Here is a 14,982-nt window from a genome sequence, read left to right as displayed (position 1 = left end):
CATGGTGGAGTTTGGAGTCTGACTCTGTGGACAGGTGTCTTTTATACAGATAACGAGTTCAAACAGGTGCCATTAATACAGGGAACGAGTGGAGGACAGAAGAGCTTACAGGTCTGTGAGAGCCAGAGATCTTTCTTGTTTGTAGGTGACTTAATACTTATTTTCCACCATAATCTTGAAAAATCCTACAATGTGATTTCCAGGATTGTTTTTTCACATTCTGTCTCTCACAGTTGAAATGTACCTGTGATGAACATGACAGACCTCTGTCATCATTTTAAGTGGGAGAACTTGCACAATCGGTAGAAACAGAAACAAAAGTAACAACAATAATAACGAAATAGCTTCATAGCTCCTCTTCTGTGTGGGCGGAGTCATCATCTCACTGTGGTGACATGGTTTTCTCTGCGACACAAACACAAACTAGTGACTTGTAAAGCAGTTGTATGGATGAAAGTCAATCATTAATTCAGATGTGTTGACAGAATGGTTCAGTCCATCAGTCACTGAACTGAAATACCAGTGAACGTGGTCATGATGGCCGACTTTCAGCAGAGCTGTCTCTCAATACACCAGACTCCTCTGTTAAAGATTGACATTTTACACATTTGCTATGCTAAATGTTGGAGATGAACGCATGTTTTCAGGATTTTTAAGTCTTTTTAACTTTGATCTACAGTTGGACATTGTTGCCTTTGATTCTTGTGTCGGACGTCGCGCAGTGATGACACTCTCTGACCAATCAGTGACGTGCAGTCTGTTGACATCACATTTTCGTATCGGCTCAGCTGAACCTCGTCAGCGCAGGAACTAAAACAAACAGCAGGACCAGGTTCTATCACCGAGTCGCTCTGTGCTGGGACTGTGACGCGGAGAAAGCTCCAGAAATAAAAGATTAAATACAAATATGTCCTATTAACAGTTGGTCAGTTCTGAACAGACGTTCACTGAACTCATGACATCATGTTCCTTTAATCATTAATGTGATGTCACTTTTTACATCAAAGAAAACATTGTTGGCGACTTTTAAGTCAAAGGTTTTAAACATTTTTTTGATGTAAAATGTTTAATATCACGTCATGTTCTAATACAAACATGGAACATAATGCTAAATATGTATAATTATGTATTATAGTAATATATGTATATCATTTCATATCAAAACAAACACTTTTACTTTGAAATTCTGTGAAATATCATCATGAATATCTTTATTGCATTGTCACATTAAACTCATTGCCCTTCCCACTGAACAGTTGTCCCCCCAGTCGTTTTCTCTAGACCCGCCCCCTTTTGACCAGACTAGATGCTCATTGGCTGTGACATGATGAAGACAATAAATGTCACAAACCGATCGATCGGATAGTCCACAGAATCAATGCCGGAGACAAATGTCGGGAAATGTTACGGAGAAGTCTGGAATGTTCCATCAAACATCCGGGGCGACGCTGAACGACGTCCGGAACTCGACGCGCAGAGTTGACTCGCCGTTATTAGCAACAAAGTGTTCGACTGATTTACTGTGAATAATCGCGATTGAAGTGAAATCTACGGTAAAACGAGCAGAGTTCGTACAGTGGCAGCCATCTTGGAATCCTGACGATAAATGGAACGCACTGTGCGGTTGTTTTTATTGTAACGATGGAAATCTGCATAATCCACTATGTTTCCTGTCATTGTCCATGTTTATGTAAATGTGAAAATAAATTCAGAATTGTATACGTTTAAGAAATTGACGTATTGCATCTTTTTTATTTTCATCTTTTTAACAGTTGAGTTTCATTTAAACCAAACAATAACAACGAATAAACAAAAACATTCTTCACTCTGACGTGTTCATAAAAATGAAAGATAAATGATGTCTCTGAAGGTCTGAACCAGATTAAAACCAGGACACACTGGATTGTGTGTGATCAGGAAAACTGGGAGGAGCCTCATCATCACAGGAGTCACAATAAATGACAGTAGTTCTTATATTTATGACAATAACTATATTAATAATTGCAGTTATTTCATTTATGGAAGTTTGTTTCTGTCTTTTGTCAAAATGATTAAGAAAAATATTTCCGCATAATTTAATCTATCGTGGTTAGACGTGGTTTGTTTGTTGTTTTTTCAGCAGAAACTAAGAATAACATTTTGTGGGGATGTTGTTTATGGCCAAATTAAAAATTAACTAAATACTTGACACAGTTTTATATTTATTTTTTTTCAAAAAAATGAAAACAGGCCAAAAAAGAAAGAAAGGACAAAACGGCTGCTCCTTCTAATCATAGACATCATAGACAAAACCTTTAATATCATCATGAACTTATATGATGATAATAATATTCATCAACTAGATTATGTTTTTTATTCATTTATAAAATGAAACCAGAGGGAGACGCAGTGCCGTGGCGTCCCTGTGGGGGGCAGCATGAGCCTCCCTCGTGTTTATTTGTGTGTGAAGAAGAAGCGTGACTCCGCTCACAGACACAACACATTTATCCTCCGCTGCAAAGACGACTGCATCAAATAAACGCCTTTGTTTATAAACTGCTCTTCATCGTCACCAGACACTTTTGGTGTATGACCGCGGGGAGCCGCGCCACATCTGTGGGAGAGCATGTACCGTGGTCGGCCTCCGCCGAGAGGAAACTACCCGCCGTCTTTCGAGGGACGAGGACCGCGGCCTTACCCAGGCCCGGACTACAGAGACGATCGGAACCGGCCCAAACCTCCGTACCAGCATGGCTTCCACGAGCACGGTATCGTGGACCCCTACCGCCGCTCCCCGCCGCGCAGGAGGCACCCTTCCCCCGGGTCTGGAAGCCACCGAGGCGCCGAGTACTGGCCCGGCGGTCCGCCGAGAGAGGTGAGCGAGGCGCTGCGGTGTAAACCAAACCTCATTCAAAACCCTCACACTTGTTGTCGTCCGTGTTTGTCAGAGTTGTAGAATCAAAGCCGAAAACCTAACCTAATCATTTTAAACGCTACTGACGTGGAAGTGACGTAAAGTTTATTTTGTGGAGTGTTGGTTGTTTTCCTGCTCGGTTATCTCCGGTGAAGTCTACTGTTACAGGAGGTGTTTTCCGGTAACAGGTCCACTCACCGTGGATGTCAATGATGCCGATTTAAAGAATTCACCCCGTTATTTATTTAAGTTTTGAAGAGAAATTGAATTTTCATTGTTAAATGAAGATGTTGTCATAGAAAAGATAAATTGTAAGATTTTATGAATGGAGTTCGTTCATGTTTAGCGACAATAATTAAGGATCTTAACAATGTGTTTGTTTTAAACCCTCAACTGGTTTCAGGTGTATTTAGGATTTCTTTCATTTCGTAATCGACTTTGGAAAGAAAAACCTGAATTTAGCCTGAACTCAACCAGACTACGAACAGAACCTGATCTTAGCCTGAACTCAACCAGACTACGAACAGAACCTGATCTTAGCCTGAACTCAGCAGAGACACGAACAGAACCTGATCTTAGCCTGAACTCAACCAGACCACGAACTGAACCTGATCTTAGCCTGAACTCTTCAACCTTACCTCGACATGATCCTGACCAAGATCTGATCATGTAAACACACCTGAGGTCTTTCAGTGTCTGTAGAGACATTCATTCATTCATTCATTCATTCATTCATTCTCTAATGTTCCTCTCGATGGTTTGTTTATTTTACGATGATCTGTTGCAGAGGTCGCTGTCGCCACACAAGTCCGTCCCCCTTGACCACAATCTGGTCATCACTGTTGGTAATGAGTTGACGTCACAGTCTGGCTCCACCCCTTCACACTCTCATGACAGGTACACTTTAAGAAAAAAAAGGTTAAAATTGACCTCCTGCTGCAGCCTCTAGGAGGTGCTACGGGATGCTTTAGTGAACTTTATCGATCATTATTATCAATATTGTTATTGACTGTATTTAAGCAGCTTGACAAACAATCTTTGAAGCTTTAGTTTGAGTCACTGACTGAACGCCGGACTGTCTTTACAGAGACTTCCCTGCTCGACCTGAGCAGAGCCGGGCCAAGAGTCAAGGTCGGAGTAAGAGTCGGCCTCGCAGCCAAAGCCAGAGTCCAGACCGCAGTCGTGCAAAGAGCCAAGGACGCAGTAAAAGCCGGCCCCGCAGCTCGAGCCGGAGTCCACACCGGAGCAGGGCCAAGAGTCGAGGACGGAGCAAGAGTCGGCCCCGCAGCCGCAGCCAGAGCCCAGATCGGAGCAGGGCCAAGAGCAGAGGGCGCAGTAAGTGTCGGCCCCGTGACCGCAGCCGGAGTCCAGACCGGAGCCGGGACAAGAGCCGAGGACGGAGCAAAAGTCACCATGTTAGCAGGTCCAGATCTAAATCCAGGTCCAGGTCCAGGTCCAGAGGGAGGAGCAGAGGCAGAAGCTTCAGCAAACCAGCCGGTCGTGTCCGCAGTAAGAGCCGACACAAGAGCCGCAGCTCAAGCAGCAGCTCGAGCAGCTGCAGCAGAGACGAACGCTACAAGAAAAACAGGGAATTCAGAGAGCTGGAGATGGCGCGACGCAGGAAGGAGATGGAGGACATACTGAACCAACCCACAAAATCCATCCTGAAGAAACGCAATGACTCCGAGGACTCGCCATCAGTCCGGGTAGGGAACTAACACATGACCTCTGTTCTGTTCGAGGCATTTAGTTTTCTGTGTCAGTTTACTGGTTATGATTTAAAAGTATGAGAAAATTTTAAATCCTGTTTTTTGGGGTCTGAATGGAACCACAGATATACTAATGATGCTGCACCCTGAGACAGAACTGTCTACACTCCAAACCTTCAAGTCCCGACATTCTTGGCCAAATGTTAGTTTGTCAATATCTGCAGAAGTTTCTGTAGGAGATTCTCAAGTTAATTTCTTCTTGCATGCTATTGTTCAACAACCAATTGTGTTGCTAAGCAGGAGAAGACGGTGACGGTTCGTAGACGGTGACCTAGCTTCAGTGCTGTTTTAGATTCCGTACTAGGATCAAAGTTCTGAACTCGCTCTCATGATGCTTGTTCCTCTCTTTCAGAGCATTGACTCTCCCAGAGGCATCGATGGCATGTCTCAGATTGCCGACCAGCTGCTGCATGCAATGAAAGGCATGGAGCCTCACATGGTAGCATCCTTGCTGTCGGAGCTGCGATCCGACCCACAGATGGCCCAACGTCTCGGTTTGGACACAGAGATCAAGGAGATCCTGAATCTTTTGGGGGGGACGGGCATGGGGACCAAGGCGGATACGAAGGCAGTGGATGACATCGATGATGAGGAGAAGTTTCTGTACGGAGATTGCGAGGAACCTCCGCCCATGTCCGAGTCATTCAGACACCATGGACTTGACCAGTATGGAGATGTGACGGAGGATACACTGTACGGTGACTATCCACAAACCCAATCTGTCATGGATCAGACCTATGGCCACCCTCCGATGGTCGCGCCTCACCACCAGGCTCCTCCCACCGCAGTGGAGCCGGACATTAGGTACGTGAGCCAGCCCACCATCGGCCCGGACCAGAACATCACAGTCCAGGTGGCGAACCCTTCCTGCTCTGCAGATACAGAAGCACTGGAGGAGTACGAGAAGATCCAGGACTTGCTGAAGACCATAGGTCTAGACCTGGGTGTCACCGAGATCAGCAAGATGGCCGCCAGGACCAAAGAACGTCTACATGGAAACAAACCTGCTCCAAAGACGCCGGTACGCCGGAGGCAGTACTCCTCTGGCAGCTCTGACGGAGGCCGCAGGCGGCGGAGTCACAGCAGCTCCAGCAGCAGCAGCAGCAGTAGCAGCAGCAGGAGCCGCAGCAGGGGGCGCAAGCGGGGGGGCAGCTGGAGCAGCGACAATGTTGGCAGGAAGTCTACTTCACAAAAATCTCACAAAGATGTCAACGAGATGAAGAGCGAGCAACATTCTCCTATGGTGCCTCCACCGCACAAAGACACGCCGCCAGTAACCCCCAACCCCACCGGTCTTCCTCCTCACGCTGCAGTGCCCGTGCCCCCCTATCCCCCTCCACCGCCCCACAACATGATGCCACCCAACTACCCCCCACCAGGGTACAGTCAGTATGCAAACTACATGCCCTACATGCACCAGCAGTGGCCGCCAATGTACCCGCCCCCTAATATGAGCCTGCCCCCGCCCGCTGCCCACGAAGACTTCCCTGCCGCGCAGCCGTACCAGGACCCATACCAGGACCCGTATCACCAGCCGGGCCCTGAGCCAGTGGTCAAAGGTCAGATCTTTTAGCACAATCAAAGGAATGCAAACATTAGTGATCTTAAATATGTGATCTCATCAAATTTGTCTTGAATTCTTTATAACATGAGATTCTGTTCAAAGTCAACACAGAGAATTGAGATCCTGAGATCCTGGTTTAATTCACTCCCTGGTTTCATATTTTAACTCAGTAGTTCACATTATCCGATTTCATACGTTATTTGAATCATGTACATGTCAAATTCTTCTGGCCACCTGTGACCCGTGGCTCCCGACCCAGCGCCAATCACAACATAAACATTTGTTTTGTGTTTTTATTTCCAGCATCAGTGAAAGTGGACAACGAGAAGGGAGGAGCCAAGCGCGGCAGCCTCGAACGGAAGGTGTCCGAGAAGGAGAACAACGAGAGCCAGAAACAAAAGGTAGGACATGTTTAAGTGTAACACTGTGAGGCAGTAGGAGCAGAAGGTGTAGACGGACGGGTAAAACAGGAAGTCACCTTGTGTTCAGGTTCTGGAGGAGAGAGAGAAGCTGAAGCAGGAGCGAGAGGTCCGGATGAAGAAGAAGGAGTATCTGATGAAGGAGCTGGAGCAACTCAGGAAGCAACAAGGTTAGTCCACCTGACGTCCACCCGACGTCCACCCGACGTCCACCTGACGTCTTCACAGATGCGTTTGTGTTTCAGGTGAACTCCTGAGGAAGAAGCGGCGGGAGAAGGAGGGTCACAAAGACCCTCTGCTGCAGGAGATCAGCCACCTGCAGGAGGACGTCATGACTCAGATCGCCAACCTGCGCAAGGAGCATGAGGCTGCCGAGAAGAAACGCAGTGAGATTGACAAGGTGGCACTCATCCTCGGCATCGGCCCCAGTGATCGGCCCCCCAAGAGCGCTAAATCCCAGCTGGACCGCGAGGGTGAGTCAGCGCCGCCACCAGAGAAGAAGAAACGGGAGGCAGAGCGGAGTCCAGATGGTCGGCCGGCGTCCAGCAGCGCCACGTTAAAGGTATAAACACCTGCTGTGGAGCAGGTAACGCAACCGTTACTGTACGAATTTTATAGCTAGGGAACTTTGTGATTTATTTTAACGACCGCGTCAGATTATCTATCAGATTACTTTATGCTCTGTTGTGTTGTTGCTGTCGGTGCAGCAGCAGGGGGCGATGTTGGCACATTTACTCAGGTGTGATTCTTGACAGTATCTCTCTGCCTTCACATCTGTAAGATTAAAGCCTATATGTATTTTTAAACAGAATTTCAAAATAAAAGTTTGTTTTGGATATGGGTGGAAATTAGGGCTGCAACAAATAACTATCATTAAATTAAATGCTATTTTCAGTAATGGATTCATTATTGTGTTTATAAAAAAACAACACAAAATAACAAAATTTTTCGGCTTCTTAAATGTGAATATATTCAGTTTTCTCTGCTCCATAAAACAAAGAAATAATACAAACTTAATCATTTGAGAACATATGAAAAAACCCACTGATCAATGTTTTATGGACCATAAAAATAATCACTGGTTGCAGCCCTGGTGGAAACAAAAACATGCTTTTAAGATGTAAAGTAAATGTTTAGTTGAATTCTCCTCACGAAGTGCCACTGTGGTCATAGTGCAGTTGTTTACGTTTGATGACCTTTGACCCAGCGCGGTCGAGCCGTGTTTTCACTGTGAAGACAAGAACACCACCTTTAAAACACGTGTATGTGTTGTCGGGATTTGTCCGTTTGTACTGTAGATATTTACATTTACTCAGTCTGAGTTGGACTTCACCCGACTGCTCCTCCCTCTCTTTGTGAGGCCACACCCACATTGGCAAATGAGGAAGTGGGATAAGAAGCAAGTGAATGTAGGAAAAACACAACGTCATTTCCGACGACGCTGGTATTATCGTGAATGAGCCAATGACGGGTCGGTATCACGTTTACCTGACGACCACGGTAAACGTTTGACGGATGTCCATTAGGTTAGACATTCATCGTTAGACATTTGTGGTGGATTTTCTCGTGTCGGAGGCTGAACGTTGCTGAAGGTAAGAAACTTTATCATCTTCATGTATTTCATGACGCTGAGTTTTAGTGTCGTACTTGAGCATGTCTCTGTCAATCTGGACTGATGTGTTTTTATGGCGTTGACTCGTCTCCTCTTTGTTTTCTCGCAGACTTCGGCGGCGCCATCGCAGAGGACGTCCCCCGACAAGAAGCCGGCTGTCAGTGTGCCTCCTGTGACTCCACCCCCAGAGCCATTTGAATACTACGACGCTGGAAACCACTGGTGCAAAAGCTGTAACGTCACCTCTGGTTCCATGTTTGACTTTTACACGCACTTGCAAGGCAAATCGCACCGGAAGGTTTGTGTTTTTTTAAATACCCACACACAACCTCTCAATCCATTTCTCTTGGTTTGATTTGTGGACCTGGTCCTTCCGTTCTTTAACGTTCCCTTTTCTCTCCGCAGACTCTGGACCCGTATGACCGACCCTGGGCCACGTCTCCAACCAAAGTCGTGAAGAACGTCCCACCAGAGGAGAAACTGACCAAACCAGCCAAAGGTACTTGTACCGCACTTTCCTCACATCTTCACAACGCTGTTGTTTGTCCGTTGATCTGGTCTGAGCGACGTTGACTGTTGTTCCAGGTGGATCTACCATTTGTGTCTCTTAATGAAAACGTTGCAGACTCATGAAGCTACAGAGGAAACTCCAGTCGGTCACCATCTCTGACGTCCAGTCTTATCTTTCATGTTCCTCGAGCCCACAGTTCTCCTCACTATCAATTCATTTCAGTATTTTACCACCAGAGGCCGCCTCTCTAACCCTCTACTGTCCTGACAGGTTCTAAAAATGGAGGCGTCCACCAGGTAAACATGATTGACAGTTTATTTTATCACCCCCCGTTGGTTCAAACGGGCGCCTGCGTCTGTGTGTCACTGCAGGTTCTGAGTTCCTGTTGCCCGTCAGAGGATTCTTCTGTCTGCTGTGTAAAGAGTTTTACGGAGACGCCATCTGTGCCGAGGAGCACGTCACTACACATGCTCACAACGAGAAATACAAGGTATGGTATCCTTTTAAAGGGACAGTTCAGGGTTTTTTGTCACAGATGAAACAAAGTAGAGACAGATTTTAGCCTTGTAATGAAATCTACAAGCATGTTCATGTCTTTATCTCACAGTTTGTAAACCACTCACTCTCCCACACCAAAGTCTGCAGAGAAAATCAGTGATTTGACCTTGCAGGGACACAGGAGCTGCTGCTCCTCTGCTGCCTCATGTAGTCACTTTGTGTCACTGAGGTCAGTCTGAATGAAGGATGTAAAATGCCTCAGTCATAAAACAAGACATTTGAATAGCAGTGGATCAGTAACTCCTGTGTGCTGTGATTTAAAGGGGACATATTATACCCTATTTCCCCCATTAAAATAGTTCCCTGGTGTCCTAATGAACATGTCAGTGACATGCTTTGGTCAAAATACCATAAGGATGAAGCATCATAGCAGTTCAATAACCCTGCTAAACCCGCCCCTTTCAGAACGCTCGGTTTTGTGCATGGTCCCTTTATATGCAAATGAGACACAGGCAAACACACGCCCACTTCTTCCAGGGGGTTTTTGATTTGTCCTCTTTACAGCGCTCACTCGCTCAGCTCCTGTTCCCTCCCCTCATTCCTCTCCCCCTCCCTCCACTAGTTCTCTGACAATATCAACATGGCAGCGTGAGCAGAAAACAGCGAGAGTGTCGTCACAGGAAGAGACGTCCTACATAAGGATGGAGCCGAACACTGTCCAACTGTAAATCAGTTAAAAACACTTAGGGACAGCACCACTGATCCACCGCTGATCGCTGCATAAACAGCTGCTGTATGTGACTGTATCAGACTGAGTCTGTGCTCCGGTCATGGAGGACGTACTGAACAAATATGTTTAATTAGGACGTGTCAGAATGGTCAGTTATGACCTCTATGTGACCTTTTCTTAAAAATGTGTGTGTTTATACGTCGGTGACTAAATACAGCGACCGCTGGCCGCAGTCTGATGTGAAGTGGTGCGAACACACGAACACACGTTTGCTGACTTTATCCGGCACATTAGCTTCATATATAAAATCCTCTGTAAAACACTGTGCTCCACTGTGCAGCCACCAACAGCACACTTGTCCTTCCGCGTTGACATAATACCGCTCTTCCTCCCTCGCCTGCACTCTCGCAGGGACAAGGTGGAGCTAAGGTGGAGCTCTCCAAGTAAACTTACTGGTGGGGCGGTAACATTCGTGGTGAAATGCGCATGCTGCCGTCATAAGTGCAGGGAATTCAACATGGAGTGTTTTATCGCCTATACTTACACTAAGGGGGACCACGAAAACATGACTGAGTATTCTTTTTCCACACTTTGGCGACTGGTAGGGCCTCCAGAGTCCCAAATATAAGTATTAAAATGGTTAAAAAGTTGATTTTGCATAATATGTCCCCTTTAAAATCACTGACTCCAAGATAAGATCGTCCTTATTTGTCCCACAGTGGGGACGTTTACATTGTTACAGCAGCAAAGACAGTAAAGCTAAAGATAATAAATAATAAGCATGCATTACCAAAAAATATCACTAAGACTATAAAAAATAGAATATATAATGTACATTATAGACAGTATGGGCTTGATACTTACAGTATAAACAAATACTATGGGATCATATGTAAATGTACAGTTTATTGCACATGGTAGAGAGGACTGAGGGGCGTGGTTATGTGAGGTCTACTGAGAGCCGAGCTTGTTGTACAGGGTCTGTTAATGTAGGAGCTGCCCAGTTCTGTGATGGTGTCCTGCAGGAAGTGGGAGAGATGATCGCATGGAAGTCATTCTCTCTCCCATCACCTCCACTGGTCCAGGGGACATCTGGCTTCTTTCTGGCTTCTTTCAGTCTGTGCAGCCTCTTCCTGTCCGCAGCTGTGATGCTGCTGCCCCAGCAGACCATGATGCCACTGAGTCATAGAAGGTCTTAAGAAGTTTCTCTGTGGGCTTTGGTGTGGGAGAGTGAGTGGTTTACAAATGTCCGTTTCCTGTTGGAACAGTCTGTTTTTTCATATGTTTACTTCACTGTGTCCTGTCTTATTCACCAGAAACAAATGTATGAGAATCCGCTTTACGAACAGAGGAGAAACCTGGACCGGCAGGCGGGACTGGCCTTGGACATGAGTGGAAAGAAACGCAAACATGAGGAAGACGAAAAGGGCGGGAAAGACAAGGAGGAGAAGACCAAACACAAAAAGGAGAAGAAGGACAAGGAGAAGAAAAAGGAAGATGATGGTGATACTTCTCACAAGGAGGAGAAAAGTAAAGTAAAGGAGGAAGAAGAGGAGAATCTGAAGCGCAGCAAGATGGTGGAGGACTTAAAAAACACCAAGAGTCTGGAAGAGGAGCGGCCTTCACAGAGCAAGAAGGATGACAAATACCGCTGCAGCAAAGGGGACGAGGAGAGGGTGGACCGATACAAATACAGCAGAGATGATGACTTTCGCCACCGCTATCGTAGAGACGATGACGACCGGCCCAAATATGGTCCAAAAAATGACGAGGATCGGTATAAATACGGCAAATATGATTCCAAATCCAGATACGACAGAGAACGAGGCGAGGGGAAACCATTTAAAAACATAGATCTTGAAAAGCCAGCAGGGCAACCCGAGGTCAGCAGGCCTGAACCTCCTCCAAAGCCCTATGACCCACCCAAAATCTTCTGTGGGCCCAGTCCAGCTATGAGAGCCAAGCTCCGCAAACAGAGCCAGGAGGCTGGCAAACCAGTTCCTGTGAGCACGCCCGCGACATTTGGAAAGTTCACGTGGAAGAAGAAGGAAAATACACTCGCAAAGGTTGCCGAGAAAATCGCTGCTGAATTTACCAAGGAAGATGAAGCAGAGGCGAGTAAGCAGTCGGCCTCTGTAGAGGATTCTTTTGCAAAGACCATGGCTGTCGCTAAGGAAATCGCAGAGAAGCTAGGGAACCAAGAAGTACCTCCTCCTCCTTTTGTGTCCAATGGCGCCAACCGGGGATGGGTCCGGCCCAACCTTAAAGCATCTGCTCCTTTCTTCAAGAAAACAAACATGATGGGAAAACCTGCACCTCTGAACACTTTTCTCTCCATCAGACCCGGAGGTATAATAGGACCTCTTCCAAAAGACTCTTCTGACCCTTTCACAAAGGCCATAGCAGCTCAGAATCAACTGCTGGGAGCCACAGCTGCGCCTCCTATTGGCAAACCAGCACCATTAGAGGCTACACCCATCCCAGCTGTGTCTACACCAAAGCCTTCTGAGCCTAAATCTCTATTGCCAGTGACCAGACCTGCACTAATTGGGCCAGTCCCAGCTGTGTCCTCACCTAAACCTCCTGAGGCTAAACCTCTATTGCCAGTGACCAGACCTGCACTAATTGGGCCACTCCCAGCTGTGTCCTCACCTAAACCACCTGAGGCTAAACCTCCATTGCCTGTGACCAGACCTGCACTAATTGGACCAGTCCCAGTTATGTCCTCACCTAAACCTCCATTGCCAGTGACCAGACCTGGACCAATGGGGCCAGTCCCAGCTATGTCTACACCGAAACCTACTGAGGCTAAACCGCCATTCGCAGTGTCCAGACTGGCACAAACTGAGATTCAACCAGCACCAACTGTTTCTAAAATTGTCACAACTGAAGCAACCCCAGCCTTTAAAACTCCACCCTCTGTGGCTGCTCCAGTTCCATCTGCACCCAAATCCACACAACCAAAAATGGTGAAGATAGTGTCGGACGTGGCAGCTCCTGGTGTCCCCGAGAGTGAGCAAACTCTGACTGTGTTTGTCAAGCCTCCACCTTTTATGAACATGAGTGACAGAGTTCAGAAGTCAGACAAAATGAAGACCAACCAGGGCGTAGCCAAAGCTCAAGAATTATTGGGAATCTTCTACAGCAGTGTTGGCCAATCAGGTCCTTCCATCACCAGACCAGACTCCAAAGCTGACAAGAGTAGCAGCAGTTCACTTCCAGCCCCAGAAGCACCACAACCTTGGCCTCTGGCCCACACCCAGCTTCAACCTTCACCGGCGGTCCACACCGTTCCTCAACCATCACCGGTGGTCCACACCGCTCCTCAACCTTCAACGGCGGTCCACGCCGTTCCTCAACCATCACCGGCGGTCCACACCGTTCCTCAACCATCACCGGCGGTCCACATCGTTACTCAACCATCACCGGTGGTCCACACCATTTCTCAACCATCACCGGCGGTCCACACCGTTCCACAATCAGCCCCAAGCGCTTCCCAAACAAGTCCACAGGACCAGCCACAGTCTGAACTTCAGATCTCATCAGTTTGGTCCTTGACCTGTAGCACAACACCTGAGGTGGCTCCATCTGAAACATCTCAGTCAACTCAACCAACGCTGACTCCGTCAGCTCAGTTTGAGATTCACAGTGAAGCCGTAGTCCATTCCTCAACCTCTGCAACAGACTCCCAAACCACCACACAGACCGAGACAGAACCAGTACCGCAGCCCCAGGCAGAACCTGCTGCACATTCTGAATCACATCAGGATGCTCTTTTTCATCTAGAGACCCAGTCTGAATCAACTCCAGAACCCAAACTTAAACCGAGCCCCAAATCTAGAGGCAAGAAAACTTCCCCTGTTACTGCCTGCCCGGTCCGGCAGACCAGATACCAGACCCGGCGGCAACAGCGGCAGAACCAGCCTGAGCCAGAACCCGAATCAGCCTCTGAATCAGCGGATTGTGACCCGAAGAGCCTGGAGATCTTGGACCCGGGTGCAAGTTCACAGTTGGAAGAAGGGGTACCTAGTGAGTCAGACCCTCAGGTGATGCAGATCACTCCTGAAACCCTGGGCCTCCCCTCTGACATGACCTCACTGGACTTTGACTATGACTTTAACTTTGAGTAGAAAACTGACCTTCATCTGTTAAAGGGCCTGTCCCCTGTCTCCTGGTCATTTCCCAGGTCATGCGTTGCATCACAGAGGAACCAGAGATCCTGAATGTTCCTGAACTGTTTGACAAGTCTGGATCATCTGGTTAGTCTTAAGACTGTCAGTCTGTGTTTCTAAAGTTGAACATTTTTTTCCACAGTTGCCACTTTTTCCCTTTACTTTCATTGTTGTTGGACATTGAAGGTCATGTAGATACAAGTTCTGTACCTGACACACACCTACACGTTTTCACATGTTCTTTGGTTATTATTGTCCTGCTAATAAACGTGGAACCACAGGGAAACGTAGTGTCCACATGGTTTGTATCAGGATGTTGTTTATCTCACTCGTCTCCTTAAAGAAAAACTGTAGGACTGCTCCTTTAAAGATCTCTGCTGAGTCACATTTCTCCTTGTTCTTTCTCTTCCTGTTAAGTTCTGGACCAATAAGCAGTAGCACATGTGACCTGATGTGAGGGTTAGAGTAGAAACTGACTGCTTCTCTGTTGATTTAAATAAAGTTTTATTAAAAGTTGGTGAAAGCAGGAAGTAGCTCTGTATTGTGATTGTTTATCAGAATTATTACAGAAGTGTTCTGATGTTATTGATCTGACAGAAAAGACCCCGCCCCCTTTTACTGTAACATTTTAGAAAAACTTTTAATGCAAAAATTAATTAGACAAACTAGGGCAGTGCTTTATACTTAATTACATAATAATAAAGCCAGTGGGTGGCAGCAGAGGTCCACTGATGAATGGAGTTAATTTTGTGTCTTTAATGTTTGAGCAAACAATGGATTTGAAAGCAGAATATAGAAAACAAAACGAAACTTT

The 14,982-nt window shown here is 46.6% G+C and overlaps 1 protein-coding gene across 1 annotated transcript; it reads left to right on the top strand.

The window, feature by feature from the left end:
• The first annotated feature begins 2,432 nt into the window (after window positions 1-2,432).
• Window positions 2,433-14,684, top strand: znf318 (zinc finger protein 318). Its single transcript, XM_044045437.1, has 11 exons — window positions 2,433-2,854; window positions 3,681-3,790; window positions 3,981-4,599; window positions 5,015-6,221; window positions 6,530-6,627; window positions 6,716-6,815; window positions 6,891-7,207; window positions 8,367-8,555; window positions 8,663-8,756; window positions 9,140-9,258; window positions 11,313-14,684. Exons 1-11 carry the CDS (start codon window positions 2,606-2,608, stop codon window positions 14,124-14,126), a joined length of 5,916 nt encoding a protein of 1,971 aa, XP_043901372.1. The 5' UTR covers window positions 2,433-2,605; the 3' UTR covers window positions 14,127-14,684.
• Window positions 14,685-14,982: the final 298 nt, after the last annotated feature.

The sequence above is a fragment of the Solea senegalensis genome, linkage group LG15 (genome assembly GCF_019176455.1).
Source record: "Solea senegalensis isolate Sse05_10M linkage group LG15, IFAPA_SoseM_1, whole genome shotgun sequence".
Taxonomy (NCBI): Eukaryota; Metazoa; Chordata; class Actinopteri; order Pleuronectiformes; family Soleidae; genus Solea; species Solea senegalensis.
Note: the sequence above shows the minus strand (reverse complement) of the source record. Positions and strands in the feature narration are given on the sequence as shown.

Coding starts and splice junctions, on each gene's coding strand:
- znf318 (XM_044045437.1), top strand. CDS start 2,606: ATGTACCGTGGTCGGCCTCCGCCGAGAGGAAACTACCCGCCGTCTTTC. Junction 6,628..6,715: donor ACGAGAGCCAGAAACAAAAG/GTAGGACATGTT, acceptor CCTTGTGTTCAG/GTTCTGGAGGAGAGAGAGAA. Junction 8,757..9,139: donor ACTGACCAAACCAGCCAAAG/GTACTTGTACCG, acceptor GTGTCACTGCAG/GTTCTGAGTTCCTGTTGCCC.